The sequence below is a fragment of the Phycodurus eques genome, chromosome 12 (genome assembly GCF_024500275.1).
Source record: "Phycodurus eques isolate BA_2022a chromosome 12, UOR_Pequ_1.1, whole genome shotgun sequence".
NCBI lineage: Eukaryota > Metazoa > Chordata > Actinopteri > Syngnathiformes > Syngnathidae > Phycodurus > Phycodurus eques.
The window spans coordinates 8,161,391-8,180,174 of NC_084536.1; the positions used below are offsets into that span (position 1 = coordinate 8,161,391).

The 18,784-nt window shown below is 37.7% G+C and overlaps 1 protein-coding gene across 10 annotated transcripts; it reads left to right on the plus strand.

The window, feature by feature from the left end:
• Nucleotides 1-85: 85 nt before the first annotated feature.
• On the plus strand, nucleotides 86-16,644 carry cacnb4a (calcium channel, voltage-dependent, beta 4a subunit). 10 transcript variants are annotated; one of them, XM_061692958.1, is made up of 15 exons: nucleotides 86-1,182; nucleotides 1,438-1,500; nucleotides 2,649-2,732; nucleotides 8,273-8,392; nucleotides 8,496-8,618; nucleotides 10,353-10,480; nucleotides 10,568-10,653; nucleotides 10,832-10,851; nucleotides 11,630-11,710; nucleotides 12,780-12,838; nucleotides 12,921-12,985; nucleotides 13,976-14,127; nucleotides 14,192-14,287; nucleotides 14,380-14,550; nucleotides 15,131-16,644. In XM_061692958.1, the coding sequence occupies exons 1-15, from the start codon at nucleotides 757-759 to the stop codon at nucleotides 15,371-15,373; spliced, it is 1,917 nt and encodes a 638-aa protein (XP_061548942.1). In that variant the 5' UTR covers nucleotides 86-756; the 3' UTR covers nucleotides 15,374-16,644. The 10 variants fall into 10 exon arrangements, with proteins under 10 accessions (XP_061548942.1, XP_061548940.1, XP_061548939.1 ...); XM_061692956.1 differs by having other exon boundaries at nucleotides 151-1,182; nucleotides 10,571-10,653; nucleotides 12,921-13,033; XM_061692955.1 differs by having other exon boundaries at nucleotides 152-1,182; nucleotides 12,921-13,033.
• The last annotated feature ends 2,140 nt before the right edge of the window (nucleotides 16,645-18,784 follow it).

Sequence of the window (18,784 nt, forward strand, 5' to 3'; positions counted from 1 at the left end):
TTTGCCAATTGGTGAATAAAATGGTTTAATACATTTTTTTTTTTTTTACAAAAATTCTTGTAAAAATTTTTTTAGTTATCCAATTGTTTAATTTGAAAGTTTTTTTTCTTTCCCCAAAAAACCCTGTATACTGTACTATCCCTTTAAAAATAGTTCATACGTGGTGATTTTTTTTTTTCGAATTTGCATTATGTGGTAAGTGAACGCATGATGATGAAATGTTTTTTTTTAAAGAAATGTTTTGGTTTTTTAAAATGTATTACGTTCAATAGGTGCAGCGTTATTTTCTGATGTAAGTGAACGCATCATGACTGAATTTGTTTAAAAAATAAACTTTCTGTACACGTTAAGTAGTGACCTTTCCCATGGAAAGCGAACACCAAATACTAATTATTATTATTTTAAGAAAATAGTGGCATTAGTGATATGTGATGTTCTAAAAAAATTTATTGTGAAAAAAAACTAAAATGTATACAATGTTCAGTAGAAGTACTGATATTTTCTGTAATAGGCGCACGCATCATGACTGAAATTGTACAAACAACCCAAAAAAAATTTATGAATTTAATTCAGTTGATATTTCCCGTGCTAAGTTAAGGTGTCAAGACTGGAATTGGTTAAAAAAAAAAAACTGAACTGAGAGGTATTATATCCAAGTGAATTCGTGATGGTTCCTGTGCTTAGTGAACGCATCGCCACTCGGTCTTTGTATGCTGTGATGATTTCACGTGTGTTGAATTGAAGCAGTGACATTTTATGTGGTCAGTGAACGCATCACGAAGTATATGGATGGCTGGGACGATTGCTATTTTTGCGCTGTGTTCGATTCGTGTTTTAAAACTCGTGATATTTCGTGCTGTCGGTGAACGCATCGCGAGCAGTGGGGCTGGGCTTGCTGGCACTTTTCCCCCCCTCAGCGTCTTTCTGCGCAGCAGCAGCAGTAGCAGCAGACGAACGCACGGACGGAGACGCTCTCTCAGCTTTGTCAGAGCGGAACCGACGCCGCGCGGAGCCAAACTGGAGCCGGCGGTGGCATCTGGTTCGCTCGCCGGGCAACCGGCGCCCGAGTGGGGCGGCGCCGAGCGGCAGCCTCCACCCTGGACCGACGAGCTGGCCGGCATGTCCCGGCACATCTACGGCAGACACGGGCCAGCCGACGGTGCGCAGAAGTCCGCCTTCCAGGTGCATTCACAATATTTAAATGCAAATTTTATTTTTTTATTAATATTGGTACTATAGTGTGTTAATTTGTGCACTAAACGCTGTCACGAGATCTGATGTAAGAATTCAATGCGCACTTGTACAATACTGAATAAGGTGGTCAAAATATTAGGAACAGCTCTTGCAAAGGCACTATTTCTATTTGAAGGTGTACCTAATGAAGTGGGATGCAATTTTGACTGTATACAGTAAAGGATCTTTTTTTTCTGGGGCAAGAAGAGGGGAGGCCATGAATCACCGCCCCTTCCAAACCTCCCTACTGTCACCCCACCAGCTCAGGTGCAGACCCCCCTCTCACTTCAAAGTAGGTCACTGGATAGTGATGCTCACTGGCAAACACCACAAAAGCTCCTGATCAACATATTAAAGACTGCATATGATAACGAGTTATGCAGTCATGACTCATTAGCAATAGCAAAAATGGGACTCAAATTGGAGCGGTTCTAATTTAGTCAATAGTTTCCCCCCAATTTTACGTCATTAAACAGGAAAAAACGAAAAACGTAAACTCCTGCTGGTTTGTTTCTAATTCACTTCGGGAGTCAATTTGTTAGTTAAAGTTCGAGTTACTTCGATCATGTGCATATTAGCTAGATGAATCAAAAATATCATGAGGCAGAGTACAATTTATAAAAAAAAAAATATGACATGTCCGTTGTTAAGTTGATTGAAAAATATTAAAAGGTGCTAACTCAAAATGATCTTTTGTGATGCTAAAAATACACAACTCAATTTTCCCAATTGAGTTGTGTATTTAAATTACGATTTTAATTTAACTTGCTTCTCCTGTACCCTTTGCATATCGTTAAATAGATCGTAAATATCACATATAATTACCAACTATCACGTGATGGCAAAAAATGTGATTGGAGTTTTTAATTCCCTTTGCGGTTTCACCAATTACAACAACCCAAAAAATATTTCCTTTTTGATCCTTTACGTATCATTACATCAATCGTAAACACGTAAGATGCTAACTAGCAACTTTCACGATAAGTAACTTTAAAGTGAAATTTGTCAGATTTAGTTTGCAGTTTCCCCAAGTCCAACTTTTTGTATGACTTTTTCCATCCTTTGTATAGATATAGTTAAATAGATTGGAAACATTGTAAGATTCTAACTAGCAACTATGACGATGAGTAACTTATATGTTTGCCCATTTTACAACATTTGTTTCAGATTGATGTTTTCGGTCCTTTGCTTCATATAGATCAGAAATATCGTAAGGTGCAAACTTGCAGTTGTCGCAAACGATAGATGGAATCCATGACATTTGTGACTAAACTTAAAAGTTGAGTGGTTTCTGAATTGTTTGGCATTTTCTCCACTTTATGATTGTATTTTTAATTGTTATTATTTATTTATTTATTTTACCCCCTAGTTTGTTACTGTATGAAAGTGTCCCCTTTGCATTTCTTGCGCTTCAGGTGAATGGCGGTACGTACTCCAGGAGGAGTCGGCTGAAGCGATCGGATGGCAGCACCACGTCCACCAGCTTCATCCTCAGACAGGTACCATGTGCATTTAAGGGCCTATCTAATTTTCTGAATAATGGCATTTATCCAATACAGAAGTTCGGTACTTTCAAATGATGTCTGCAGTAATATATTTAGGCTCATTTTCTGATGAAATACTTGATTTTCAGCCAGAGTGCTACAATAAATGACAGCAATATGAGGTATAATACCAACTTGAACACAGTGGTGGTTGGAAACTCAAGCAAACTGTCATTTTTTTTTAATTTTTTAATTTCCTGAAAAGTTGTCGTTTTGGAGGTGAGTGGATTCCACCCAGCAGCTACAATATATAACATTTGAGTTAATACTGACATTTTATAGTATAGTATATTCCTTTGTTCATCCCGGGCTATGCAGTGAATTTGTTCTCCACTTCTGCCACAGGCGTCACACTAACACATGGGGCGGTGTCGGTTTTGGAGATGAAAAGGGGGCGTTCCAAAGGCAGTTAATTATTTACCAATCGCTCCAAAATGGATTGATGTTATTGGAAATGACTGCCAGTTTCATTTTCTTGAGCAACAAAAGTATATAAAATCCACTTTTTAGGAAAATAGGGACCTTTAAGATCCATACCTCATTTAAATACTTCAATATACACTACATTGTCAAAATCCTACACGTTAACTTGCTATAGAACTTTCTACATCAATTGTATGAATGCATGTATATATACACATTTATTGACTTAGTTGCATTTCCTGTGATCGGTGAATGCCCCAGAACATAACTGAGCCTGCTGGTTGTTTCACGTAGGTACCATGTTCTTTTCTTTGCATATACTACACAGACGCACATATTGTTGGAACCCCTTTTTTGAAAAGTCCCAATAAAGTGAAAATAAAATGTCTTCTAAATCTGACACACCACAGAGAATATTGTTGTTAACAACCCGGTCAAATTTGAATAGTAAAAAAAAAAAAATAGTATAAGGATAAAAAAATGAGTCTTTAAAACAGTGAAAAATCGAATCAATTCTCTCACCTGAGCAAACGCTGAATGTGCTGAAACCATGCTACGCTCAACTGTCAACTGTAAATCAAATACTACTACTTTGGAAAAATGAATGCTACTTTTTCTAGCATCTTTCTTTAGCCTCCGCGTAACAGTATGTTTACATCACGAAAATATATCTGCCGAAAGCCTCAATTTAGTTTTAGTCAATCTTGAGACTAAAATATTTAGTTTTAGTCATCATTTTGTCATCTAAATTGTATTACTTTTAGTCTAGTTTTTAGTTGTCGAAATGCCATAAGATTATAGTCAATGAAAACTGCAGTAGAGTTAGTCGACTAAAATAAAAAGTGTTTAAAGGGTGTATATGTAAACTTCTGTATTTTAATGTTGCTGATAATCGTGGTACTTGGAGAGCCAAGTATTTTACTAAGTGGTACTTTGTATATAATGTCTGAAACCACTGACTGAGAATCAATGAAAACCCCATTCATGTGTTCAGGAAAATCAAAGTATGCAATTCTATTAATCAATCAATCGCTTGTCAGTTTCAAATGATTTCAGTGATAGCTGTGGGTTATTGTATTTTATATTATTGTAGATGTTGATTTTTGTATCTTTGTTAATGACCACAATTGAAGCATCACTCAGCATGAGCAGAGCTCTTGCTCTGTCACTCACACGCACGCACACATTTGCACACACATGCACACAAAAATTACACGTTAGTCCCTCCTCCTCTTCCTCCTTCTCAGTCAATGAGGGCACAGTATGTCGCCATGCTGCCGAGTGCATAGTCAGATTGTCCGCTGGCGGGGAGGCAACACTGCCTTCACTCAAGAACAAGGGAAATACATTGGTCTTCTTCTTCCTCCTCTTCTTGTGTTGTGCGTGTGTGGAGGAAGTACAGTTTCCTTGTAGATGTTCGCCAACTTGCACCTGCATGGATTTGATGACTGGGAGGCGGTGAGTCTGATGCATGTTGACGTCTTCTCTATGTCATAACTCCAAACTCATTTTGAAATAATACATGGTCACACACAAACAGTTATGTATGGAAGAAGAGTCACGTCCAAATGTTTTCTTATGAAGGAGTATAAGGGCCATTTTGTCAGAATTGTATGTGAGGAGAAGTCATAATATTGTGAAAGTAATGTTACTTTACTACAAAAAAAAATAATTACCAGAAACAAGTTTTATTTTTCATGAAAAAGTCACAATATTGTGAAAATAAAGCATTTTTCATAGGAGAATGAAGTTGAGATAGTATCAGAATAAAGCTGTATTTTTAAAAGAAAAAAGTCTGAATCTTGTGAGCATAGAGACTGTATTTTACTTCCAAAAGGTTGTTATTTCCTGGGGGGTGGATATAGCTAGAATAGTCTTATTTTTTAATTCAATAAAAAGGTGTATTACAAAAATTAAGAAAAATACTTTTCATGAGTAATAATAGTCCAAGAGCAAGTAATAAAGTAATTTTACAAAAGCAAAGTTGTAATTTTATGAGAGAAAATTGTAATACTGCTTTGCAATACAAATTATTCAATTTACCCTTTAAAAATGTCCTTTTTACAAGAGCAGTTTTTTTAAGTAATGCAAAAGTAGTCAATTTGCTAGGGGAAAAAAATCATTTTAGGAGAGTTAAAAAATGAAAGAAAAAATTCAAAAGTTTACTGCGAAAAAGTTAGTAATTTTCCAGGAATGTTTTGAATAATATTGCAAAATATCAGATTCTATAGAAGCGAGACAAACATTTTAAGTGTTAATGTCGCAAGTTTACTAAAAAACAAAAAAAAGTCTGTAGTACTGCAAAATAATGTTGTCAATGAGGAAATAAGTGGTTCTTGTACTCATTGGAGGAAATAATTCACAAAGAATAAAAGTGTAGTCACTGTTGATGAGATCACAACAAAGCATGCGTGTTCTTTTTAGAGAACGCTGGTTAGTGTAGTAACGCGTGCTAGCAGACACTATCAAACAAGAATGCTTTAACCTTTGAACCCCCCTGTGATAAGTCCTCAGACACAAAAAGAAGCGAAGATAAACCTCAAGTGTCACGCTACACGAACCACTACAGCGCTATCAGGGCCACATGACATTAGTCTCGGGGTGTCCCACGCTTCCCGCACCAAAGTCAGGGGGAGTGTACCACTACACCATCAGTGACATTTTTAAACATTTAAGTAACATTTTCATTTAACTATTATACACCCCAATTCCAATGAAGTTGGGATGTTGTGTTAAACATAAATAAAAACAGAATTTTATGGCTGCAACCCATTCCAAAAAAGCTGGGACAGGTGGCAAAAAAGACTGAGAAAGTTGAGGAATGCTCAACAAACACCTGTTTGGAACATCCCACAGGTGAACAGGCTAATTGGCAACAGGTGGGTGCCATGATTGGGAATAAAAGGAACTTCCCTGAATTGCTCAGTCATTCACAAGCAAAGATGGGGCGAGGTTCACCTCTTTGTGAACAAGTGCGTGAGAAAATAGTCGCACGGTTTAAGGACAATGTTCCCCAACGTACAATTGCAAGGAATTTAGGGATTTCATCATCTACGGTCCATAATAGCATCAAATGTTCAGAGAATCTGGAGAAATCACTGCATGTAAGCGGCAAAACCGAAAACTAACATTGAATGCCCGTCACCTTCGATCCCTCAGGCGGCACTGCATCAAAAACCGACTTCAATGTGTAAAGGATATCACCACATGGGCTCAGGAACACTTCAGAAAACCAATGTCAGTAAATACAATTCGGCGCGACATCTGTAAGTGCAACTTGAAACTCTACTATGCAAAGCAAAAGCCATTTATCAACAACACCCAGAAACGCCGCCAGTTTCTCTGGGCCCGAGCTCATCTAAGATGGACTGATGCAAAGTGGAAAAGTGTTCTGTGGTCCGACGAGTCCACATTTCAAATTGTTTTTGGAAATTGTGGACGTCGTGTCCTCCAGGCCAAAGAGGAAAAGAACCATCCGGACTGTTATGGACGCTAAGTTCAAAAGCCAGCATCTGTGATGGTATGGGGCTGTGTTAGTGCCCATGGCATGGGTAACTTACACATCTGTGAAGGCACCATTAATGCTGAAAGGTACATACAGGTTTTGGAGAAACATATGCTGCCATCCAAGCCACGTCTTTTTCATGGACGCCACTGCTTATTTCAGCAAGACAATGCCAAACCACATTCTGCACGTGTTACAACAGCGTGCCTTCGTAGTAAAAGAGTGCCGGTACTACACTGGCCTGCCTGCAGTCCAGACCTGTCTCCCATTGAAAACATGTGGCGCATTATGAAGCGTAAAATACGACAACGGAGACCCCGGACTGTTGAACAGCTGAAGCTGTACATCAAGCAAGAATGAGAACGAATTCCACCTACAAAGCTTCAACAATTAGTGTCCTCAGTTCCCAAACGTTTATTGAATGTTGTTAAAAGAAAAGGTGATGTAACACAGTGGTAAAAAAAAACCCTGTCCCAGCTGTTTTGGAATGTGTTGCAGCAGTAAAATTCTAAGTTAATGATTATTTGCTAAAAATAATAAAGTTTATCAGTTTGAACATTAAATATCTTTTTAGTGTATTCAATTAAATACAGGTCAAACATGATTTGCAAATCTTTGTATTCTGTTTTTATTTGTTTAACACAGCGTCCCAACTTCATTGGAATTGGGGTTTTATTTCGAAAGTTTTCATTTCAACATTAAGTCGTAGTTTTTCCTCTTCCTATATTTAAGCGCAGTGTTAATGTTTGAACTGCATGCTGTTAAGAGTGTACTTACAATAATATACACACAAATAAAACTGCATCATTTTTGATGAACACTTGGACCTACTATGTTACTGTATTTTAATGTTGGTCATGATGGTGGTACTAGGAGAGTTAAGTATTTTTTGAGGTGGGACTTGGTATAAAACGTTTTTAGAGGATAGAGGTTGTGCCAGAGGAAAATTGTGTTGAATAGAAAAGGCGCCAGATAATAGTGGTGCTGGATGCAAATTGTGCTTGATAAAGTTTGTACAGGCGGAAATTTGTGCCAGATGGTATGTTAATTGAGGACTTCAAATTGCCCGTAGGTGTGAATGTGAGTGTGAATGATTGTTTGTTTATGTGTGCCCTGCGATTGGCTGGCAACCGGTTCAGAGTGTACCCCGCCTCCTGTCCGATGATGGCCGGGATAGGCTCCAGTATGCCCGCGACCCTTGTGAGGATAAGCGACTCAGAAAATGGATGGATGGATGGATGAAAGTGGTGCCGGCTAAAAGTTGTGCTGCCGGATGAAAGCTGCTCATTGTCAGATGCACATTAGCATCTGTTTCATATTGCAGCGTCCTGAAGACTTTTAAGTGCACATTCTTCCCTGACATGGCGGCTGACGGTCGTCATGGCAATGCAGGTTGTCGACGGTAGGGTACCGGCCGCTTTTGTGTGTCCACACTTTGATTCGCCACATGAAAGTACACCCGTCATGAAATAAACATCAGCTCACTGCGCGTCTTGTTCTTCTGTGGTTCTTCCTCCTCATTGGTTCTTCCTCTTCTTCTTTTCCTTTTTCATCTGTGGTTTTGCAGGGTTCTAGCGACTCCCACACGAGCCGACCGTCCGACTCGGACGTTTCCCTGGAGGAGGAGAAGGAGGGCGGCAAGCAGGAGCGTGAGCAGCAGGCCCAGCTCCAGCTGGAGAGGGCCAAGGTCCAAACTTGAGATACACCGGCGGCGCTTCCTTATCTTATCTCACCTTATCTTATCTTGTCGTGTGAGTTTCTTTGGTATGCTGTGATGTGTGGCAGCGCAGAGCAAAGCGGTGGCGTTTGCCGTGAGGACAAACGTCAGCTACTGCGGCGCTCTGGACCAGGACGTCCCTGTGGAAGGCACGGCCGTCTCCTTTGATGCCAACGATTTTCTCCACATTAAAGAGGTGCGCCTCCACCTCTTTGTTTGCCTGTGTGTGGGTGGACTAAATACATTGACAGATTAAAAGGTAGCTTACTTTCCAGAAGATAAGTCTTATATTTTCATATAATATTAAATAATTAGAATGTTATACTGTACTAATACCGCGGCGCCTTATGAGTATAATTTGTTCCATGCTCGTAACTCAAGAAACTTGTTTCTCAAATCATATTTCTCCATTGAAACTAATGGAAATGCCATTTTGGGGTGATTTTTAAGAAGAGGAACTATACTCTTCAGTGTTGTACTGTATAAAAACATAGATCAGTAACATAATTAGAATGTAAAGAATTTGAATTAGAATTTTCCTGACTGCTTATCCTTACTAGGGTCATGGGCCTGCTGGAGCCTATCCCAGTTAACTTTGGACGAGAGGTGGGCTACACCCTGTATGGGTGCACACGTGTGTGTGTGTGTGTGTGTGTGTGTGTGTGCACGCACACACACACAGCGGCTGAAATAAGTATTTAACATATCTCCATTTTTCTCAGTAAATGTATTTCCAAAGGTGCTATTGACATGAATTTTGCACCAGTTGTTGGGAACAACCCAAGTAATCCATACATACAAAGAAAGTAGAACAAATTAGCTCAGAAATTAAGTTGTATGAAATGAAACGACACAGGGAAAAAGTATTGAACACGCCAACTGGTATTTATTGAATACTTTCTACAAAAGCCTTTGTTTGAAATTCACAGCTCCGCAAGGTGGTCCGTATAGCTCTCTCGGAGACCCAAAGTTCCATTTCTCTCCTCTCCTCGTTCAGTTCCTCTCGTAAAGTAGCAGTCAAGCCAGCCGCCCCTAATTTTGTTCATACTAGGCATAACGGAAATAGGTCGCCAACATAAAAGCATAATACGGATAATGGGCGACTGCTGCCATGCGAGGCGGTGCCAGGCCCACTGGGAGCAAATTAGGGTTCAGTGTCTTGCCCAAGGACATTTCGACATGCGGACATTACTGACTCAAAGCCAAAGCCACCCCGACATAATCCCATTGGTATCGCAAGACAAGTCCAGATCTGTGTGACAGACCACCAAGGACTATATATATATATATATATATATATATATATATATGTATATGTATGTATGTATATATATATATGTATATGTATATGTATGTATGTATATGTATATATATATGTATATGTATGTATATCTATATATATATATATATGTATATGTATATATATATATGTATATATATATATGTATATGTATATATATATGTATATGTATGTATATGTATATGTATATATATGTATATGTATGTATATCTATATATATATATATATGTATATGTATATATATATGTATATATATATATACATACATATACATATATATATATATATATATATATATATGTATATGTATATATATATGTATATGTATGTATATGTATATGTATATATATGTATATGTATATATGTATATGTATATATATATGTATATATATATATATGTATATGTATATGTATATATATGTATATGTATATATATATATATATGTATATATATATATGTATATATATATATATATATATATATGTAAGAAAAAAAATTCAAATTAAAAAAAATTATAGGTTTTCAACAAAAACAAAAAAATTCTAAACCAAAGTTTAAATTTGTAAAAAAAGAAAACTGTAATGTTGAGAAAAAAACAAAGTGGCCTATTTTTGTGTTTGATTGTGCAGAAGTACAGCAACGAGTGGTGGCTCGGTCGGCTGGTGAAGGAAGGGTGCGACGTGGGCTTCATTCCGAGTCCTCTCAAGCTGGAAAACATTCGCCTGCAACACGACAGCAAGAGAGGACGCTTCCAGGGGTCACTCCCTCGTTCTTCCTTTACAATAACTTTATTACAATAAAACAAGGCTTCTATTTGTTTAATTTTTTGTGACTTATGGTCCAGCAGTCACAACAAGTCCAGCGGGAACTCGTCATCCAGTTTAGGAGACATCATGTCAGGAACCTTCAAGAGTACACCAAACAGTGCAGGTCAGTCCAGACTGGTTTGAACCAGTCTGATCTGGTGTTGTTAACTGGTCTGATCCAGTCTTAGCTGGTTTTATCTGCTCTGGTCCTACAGGATCTGGTCTGTTCTCAAGTGGTGGGGGCACAGTTTGTTGTTATTTTTTGTGATCCTTCCTCATTCAGATTTTCTTGTCATCAACAGGGAAGCAGAAACAAAAAGTGGTGAGTGTAAATTGTTTTTAAATCTATTGGTTTTTTTTCATGTTTTGAATATTTCATTTGTTATTTTTACATTCTGAACTTTATTTTACTACTCTACTCTTTGTCCCTGTTTTTTTTGGGAGACCGTTGCAGGCATCAAATTCAAAATGAGAGAATCTTTGCAAAAAAAACAACGTTCATCAGTTTGAACATTAAATATCTTGTCTTTGTAGTGTATTCGATTGAATATAGGTTGAAAAGGCTTTGAAAATTATTGTATTCTGTTTTCATTTATGTTTTACGTCATTGGAATTGGGGTTTGTATTTTTGTGCACAAACATTGCACTTCTCTGGCCAAACATGTAATTGTTACTACAATATATGCTTTTTGGGAGCAAAGTACAGTATTTTGGTGAACACCCTTCACTTTTTGTGCACAAATATTGCATTTTATGTGAACAATTTTAAAGTTTTGTCATCAAATGGACCATTTTCTTGACAATATATCATGTTTTGGTACAAAGTATAGCATTCTTTTGTGCGAAAATAAAACTTGATGAGCAACTATTCCATTTTGTGCCTGAATATTGTATTTTCGGGTGCAAATATTAAATTTTTGCACAAAAATATTGCATATTTATGTCCAAATGCAGCATTTTTGTGAGAATATTTTGTGTTCGGGTGCCACAGTATGAATTTTTTTCTGAGCCAAAATACATCTTTTGTGGCACTATGGGATTTTTGTGCACATATATTGCACTTTTGTGGTCAAATATAGTATAACATGTCTCCTGTTTAGGCTGAGCACGTGCCCCCGTATGACGTGGTCCCCTCCATGAGGCCGGTGGTCCTGGTGGGCCCGTCGCTTAAAGGCTATGAGGTAGGACCGCATCATCATCATCATCATCATGATCATCCATCCCTTTTCTTCACCGCTCATCCTCACTAGGGTCTATCCCAGCTATCTTCGAGTGGGAGGCGGGGTACACCCTGAACTGGTTTCATATGTTTCAATGTCTGAAACAGCCATGTTTGAAGTCCTGTTTTCAAAACGTTATTGGTGATTTCAAATTTGAGGCCATAATGGTTAAGACAACCAAGAAATAAATACGCACATTTCAAGGCAGTCCAGTGCAAATAGAATCTGAACAAGACTTTGTTGACAGAGCAATTGGTGGTGGTCCACTGAAATACACTTCTTGTATACTGATAAAGACATAAACCGCTTCATAGCAGTCGCACAATTTATGTGTTGCCCTTCATGATGATCCTAAGTACTCATTCAACCCATTACACTCTTGTCTTTATACATTCGTGATAACGGTAAAGACATGCAATAGTTCTGATATCGCCACAAATTCATACATACCTCAGAAATAACACCATCTATTTTGCTGTCTGCTATTGTGTGAATGCAAAATGACTGCCGCATGCTGGCACTTCTGATCATTGATCCCTCTCGTGTATTGCAACAACGTAATGAGGCTCCCACCAGTGGCATTAATGGTAAAGACAGCTTGAGTGACATTTGAAAAAAAGAAGCAAAGGAACTCAACACAATAAGTTGCATTTGCATTACTTTTCATGGAAAACTCATGTTAATTAATAGGGGGAAAATCCTATATATCCAAAAATGGAGTTAGCATCTTCAGAATTTCTTTTATGAGGGATACATACAGAAAAGACATTTTGGCAATGAATGTGTACAGAACTTATTTATTTATTTTATTATTCTTATTTTTTTTAGAAACAATTATTACCTTTTGACTGATTACAACTGCAAATAATACAAATACTCATATCAGTAAAATTAATCGATTTTCAAAATAAAATTCAATGGGGTGTGTCTATGCCGTTACTGATCAGATTATATGAAAATGAAACTTTCACGCTCACGCACACAAACAAACACACACACACACACACACATGCGCCTTCCCTGTCTCCAGGTGACCGACATGATGCAGAAGGCGCTATTCGACTTCCTGAAGCACAGGTTCGACGGCAGGTAAACCCCTCCCGTGCACATGTCTTTGAGGTGATGCGATGGGGCCATCACATGACCGGCGACGTTTGTCTTGCGTTGGCAGGATCTCCATCACCAGGGTCACGGCCGACATATCGCTAGCCAAGAGATCAGTGCTAAACAATCCCAGTAAGCGCGCCATCATTGACCGGTCCAACACCCGCAACGCCAGCATCGGTAACACCGTCACTCAATGATGTGCATGTGTCTCAGAGTGTCTTTGGTGTGTCTTGATGTTTGTTTGTGGGGTCTGATGTGTCTTGGAGAAATCTTAAGATGTCTGATGTCTTTGGTGTTTCTTTGAAGTGTCTGAGATAACTTGGAAGTGTCTTTAAAATGCATTTCATGTTCAGGAGGGATTTGTGTCTTTGATGTGTCTTGACATTGTGGATTTGTCTTGGCTGTATCTTCATTGTTGTTTGATTTGATTTGGATTTGGCTTCGATCTGCCTTTGAGATGTCTTAGATAGCGGTGTCTTGGAATTGCCTTTTATCTATGTCATGGAGATATCTTGGCTGTGTTTTGAGGTGTCTTTGAGACATCTCCCTTGAGAGGTGTCTTTAATATGACTGGGATGTTTTATTTGCTGAATCTTGGAGTCTTTGAAATGGGTCTTGGATGTCTTTTAGACGTGTGTTTGTTGTAGCTTAGATGTGCCTTTGATATGTCTTGCGTGTCTTTGAGATGGCCTAAAGGTTTCTTGGATGCCTGGTATCTTAGAAGTGTCTTTGATGTATCTTGGGTGTATTTAATGTCTTGGATGTGTCTTTGGTGTTTTTAAAGCATCTTGTTTGTGTCTTAGGGGTGTGTCTCTGTTGTCTTAGATGTGTTTAAATTGTCGTTGGTGTGTCTTGGATGTGTATTTGGTTGTGTCTTAGAGGTGTCTTGATGTGTTTTGCGTATCTTGCGTCTGTCTTGATTATGTGTCTTTGATGTGTTTTGAAATTAGTCTTTGATGTGTCTTATTTACGTTTTATTTTTTCATTCTTTAATGTGTTTTGGGGTCTCTTTGGTTTGTCTTGGACGAGTCTGAGATGTCCCTGATGTATCTTTCATATGTCTGACTTGTCTTGGATTGTTTATGAGGTGTCTTTGACATGTCTTTGGTGCTTGCATAGCTGAGGTGCAGAGCGAGATCGAGCGCATTTTCGAGCTGGCGCGCTTGCTGCAGTTGGTCGTGCTGGACGCCGACACGGTCAATCACCCAGCCCAGCTCATCAAGACCTCGTTGGCACCCATCCTGGTTCACGTCAAAGTGTCCTCGCCCAAGGTGAGTTTAAAGGAAAGTCTGCACAAAGTGGCTCCGGATGCTGATTGTTGTTTCCACACCTTAGGTCCTCCAGCGTTTGATCAAGTCTCGGGGAAAATCTCAAAACAAACACCTGAACGTGCAGCTGGTGGCGGCCGAAAAACTTTCCCAGTGTCCTTCGGTGAGTGGCCACGGTTTCTCTCCGTCATTTTTCGGCGTCGTTTTTCACCGTCATTTTCCCGTCACTTGTGCTCGTCCCGTCCCGTGCGACAGGAGATGTTTGACATCATCCTGGACGAGAACCAGCTGGAGGACGCCTGCGAGCACCTAGCTGACTACTTGGAGGCGTACTGGCGAGCCACACACGCCCCAGCACTCAACAGCATGCCAGCACGCAACCTGAGCGCCGGCGCTCTTTTGCCGTATCCTGCCGCCGTCTTTCAGGTCAAACTCAACCAAATCGTCATTTTACCAGAAACAAAATCATGATTGTAAGAGAATTAAGTCAGAAAAGCCAGGGAAAAGTTGTCATTTTATGAGACTAAAGTCGTAATATGTTAAAAGATAAAATTTTAATATTACATTAATTAATTATAACCCAGGTTTGTGTGCAGACTTTTTTGTCAATCTGATTGAAATCACTCCGATTGAAGCTCTCTGGTCAACTGTTTACATGAGACGTGATCTATTCTGATCTGGCATTTCCGTGGGTCACTACATTTAATCAGAACAGCCATTTTACAGACGTGTGCCATGCGCAGGTCGATGTAAACGTCACGTCATTGATCAAGATGGAGGTCAGTCATCTATTTAGCACAGTAGTTTCAATATTTTTTTACACTTTTATAAAAGCAACTGCTTGATTAAAAACAAGTTACAAGGAGTTAAAAACATCTGTCGCAGACTAGCTCTGGTAGGACGCCCCCATATTTTCAAGTGTGTAAACAATGATGTTACCGTGCATTTATGTCAAGACCGAGCATGAGCAGACAGAGCAAAAAACTTGTTCTTTGCATCCAAACAGGCCCAATTACGCAATTGTAACCTCCCGACTCCTAACACGATGTCGCCAGTGGAGCGTCGCAGCAGCCTGATGCCAGCTGACCAAAACGTGCAGAATGAGAGGGTTAGGACTGGTCTCCGCCGGATGTCGTCGGGTTCCCAGCCCAGCTGCGACCAGTCTCCTCTGGTGAAGGAGGAACCGTACCTCCAAGACCCCTACCAGGACTCTTATCAGCCTCATCGCAAGCCAGGCCGTAGGCTTTGAATGAAAGCCCCTTGTACAAGATAATGATAGCCTGTGGAATGATAGTCTTGATACAGTAATAAAGTATGTTGTTGTATGGATACTATTTATTTTCTTAGCAATATAACGCAGAGCATGTTTTTTTATATATATATATAAATATACATACGTATATAAATAAGCACAGCAAAGTGACATCATTGGAGTGTTTTTATATAGAAATACGCTTACTGTTGACTCATTTGGACAATTACCAAGTTGTAGGCATTAATATTCGTCTACAGTGGCACCTTGACTTACAAGTTGAATCCCTTCCACGCTCGTAACTCAAATCATGTGTATGTCAAATCAATTTTCCCCATTGAAATGAATGGAAATGGAATTAATCCGTTCTAGCCCCCCCACACCCCCACACACAAAAACTCTCCAAAAAATGATATTTTTTTTAAACTAAGGAAAATAACGCTCTACAGCAGTGCTTCTCAATTTTTTACACCATGTAGCACCCAAAAAAGTAATTGGCGTTCCAAGTAGCACTAAAATGAGTAACATTAAAATACAGCTGCCTTGTAGGCCTAAATAGTTATCAATAATGAAAGAGGTTGTGTTCCAAAGTTTACAATAAAACAAAAGACTTTCCAAAGAATTTTCCAAGTATGAAGTACACATTCTATGTGAAAAACATCCAATTATACACTCATAATGTTAAAAGAAAAAACAACACATTATATGCCAGTTGTGATATAATAGGAAAAAGAAAACCCCAAGGCTTACAGGAATGATCTCAAAATATCACCAGTAAAAAAATTAAGAATGATCAGAATACTACAAGAAATATCGAAAAAAAATTACAAGGAAAAAAAAAAAAAGGTTATAACTACAGCAACATCGTTGGTAGTTTTGTTAGCCCATCAATGGCGTTTTGTATTGTGTGTTAGCATTAAGCGAAAACAAAGTTATGAAGTTTGGTTAAATGCATGTGTAATTCTCTTTGTTTTAATCAACTGGGAAAGGCAAGAAACAGCTTGAAAGCTCTTTTGAACAATTGTTTACTATCTGCCAAACTGCTGTGTGAATTTCGCTGACACCATACCTAGTGCGCTTAACTCAGAATTTCGCTCGCAACTCAAGACAAAAAGTCGTTGAGCAATGACTCGTGTATTGAAAACTCCTAAGTTGAGGAGCCACTGTATTCATGTACTGTGTATTCACTGAGTAGCTGCACCAAGTATGGTTAAAATGTCACACTGAACAGAAGTACTGTACTAGAATTATGCTAATAAAATTGTAATATAATGCAAATTATTTATTTATTTATTTAATTTTTTACAAGAATGTTGACATAATAACATCAAAATATTGTGAGGAAATAAAGTAGTCATTTTGTGATTTTAAAAAATATTTTCTAAGGAAAAAATATTACATTATTGCAAGAATTAAGTCTAATTGTAATGGGAAAAGTTGGTAATTTTTTCTGATTTAGAAAAAGATTTTAGAAGTTGGAATATTGTGAAATTAAAGTACAAATTTAGCTGAGAAAAGGTAGTCTTTTTGTAATTTTTCTCACAATATTTCCTGAATAAAGTTAAAATATGAGGGACAAAATAAAATTACAAGAGTAAACTAAAAAGAATGAGGAAAAAGTTGTAATTTTCTGTCGTTTAAAAAAAAGGTTAGAATATTGCAAGGAATGTCAAAATATTATGAGGAGAAACCAAGTAGCCATTTTGTGATTTTTTTTTTGTAAAAATGAAATATTGCAATATTGTGGAAGAATTAAGTATAAATATAATGAAACATTTTCTTTTGTTGTGACCTGAAAAAAATTTCATAAACTGGAATATTGCAAGGTCAAAGTGAAAATAGAAGGAAAAACAAGTCATTTTGTAAAAAACTAAACAAAAGAAAAACACACAATATTGCAAGGTCAAAGTGTAATTATTATGGGAAATTCTTTTTATTATTTTTTTATTAAAAAAAGGCAGTTAATAGTGGGAATACTTTGAGATTTAAGTACAAATATTAAAAGGAAAAAGTATTATTTTTTAAAATATTTTACCAAGAAAAAGTCTAAGTATTATAGGAAAAAAACGTTTTTCTATATGATGTAATTTCTTTATTTTTATAAATGGTAATACTATCAGAACAGTGTACAAATGTTACAAGAAAAAAAGTAATTTTGTCATTTTTGTATTAATTAAAAAAGTCAGTATTGCAAGAATAAAGTTACTGTAAATATTACAGGAAAAAGTAGTCATTTTTGTGATTTAAAAAATCTGTAAATTGGAATACTGAGAGATTTAAGTGCAAATATTAAAAGGAAAAAGTCATAATTATGTAATATTTTACGACGTAAAAGTCAATAATGCGAGCATAAAATCTTAACACTTGGGAATTTTTAAAAAAGTGGTTTAAAAAATATTTTATAAGTGGGACTACACTACTTCAAGATTAAAGTGAAAATATTTCATGGGAAATATCATCGTTTTGTAATTGAATACAATTGAAATTATCCATCCATCCATTTTCTGAGCCGCTTCTCCTCACTAGGGTCGCAGGCGTGCTATCCCAGCTGTCATCGGGCAGGAGGCGGGGGTACACCCTGAACTGGTTGCCAGCCAATCGCAGGGCACATAGAAACAAACAACCATTCACACTCACAGTCATGCCTACGAGCAATTTAGAGTCTCCAATTCATGCATGTTTTTGGGATGTGGGAGGAAACCGGAGTGCCCGGAGAAAACCCACGCAGGCACAGGGAGAACATGCAAGCTCCACACAGGCAGGGCCGGGAATTGAACCCCGGTCCTCAGAACTGTGAGGCTGACGCTCTAACCAGTCGGCCACCGTGCCACAATTGAAATTGAAATTGAGATTGAGATTGAGATTGAGATTGAGATTGAGATTGAGATTGAGATTTTCTAAAATGTATTTCACTCAGAAAATCTGATTTTACCCTGATGTTTTTTTTTTAATGAAATGAATCTTTATTAGATTAAGTTTAGTTTGTTTATCTTGCGTTTTTGTGTGTGTGTAATTTTAAAAACTTGCAGGCCACATCATAGTTATAGTTTTCCTCAGGGAGCTTATATCAACTGGGAAAATGTATAAATGACTCGTCACCTCACCATATTACATATAAACCATTGGCCCTACATTTGTTTGTTTTTTAAATGTATATTCTTCACAATAAATTGAAGTTAGAAAATGAAGGAATATAGTGGAAAGAAAATGTTTTAAGTATACAACTATTGTTCAATTTATGCTCACAAGGGATATAGTGGGAGGGGGGGAATGCTTGTGAAAACGGTTTACAATTTTCAGATTTTTTTTGGCCAAAATTTTAAGAAGAAATCCATGAAGCAATAAACATGAAGTAGACACTATTTGCTTGAGTGGGCCACATAAACAATATGATGGGCCGTACGTGGC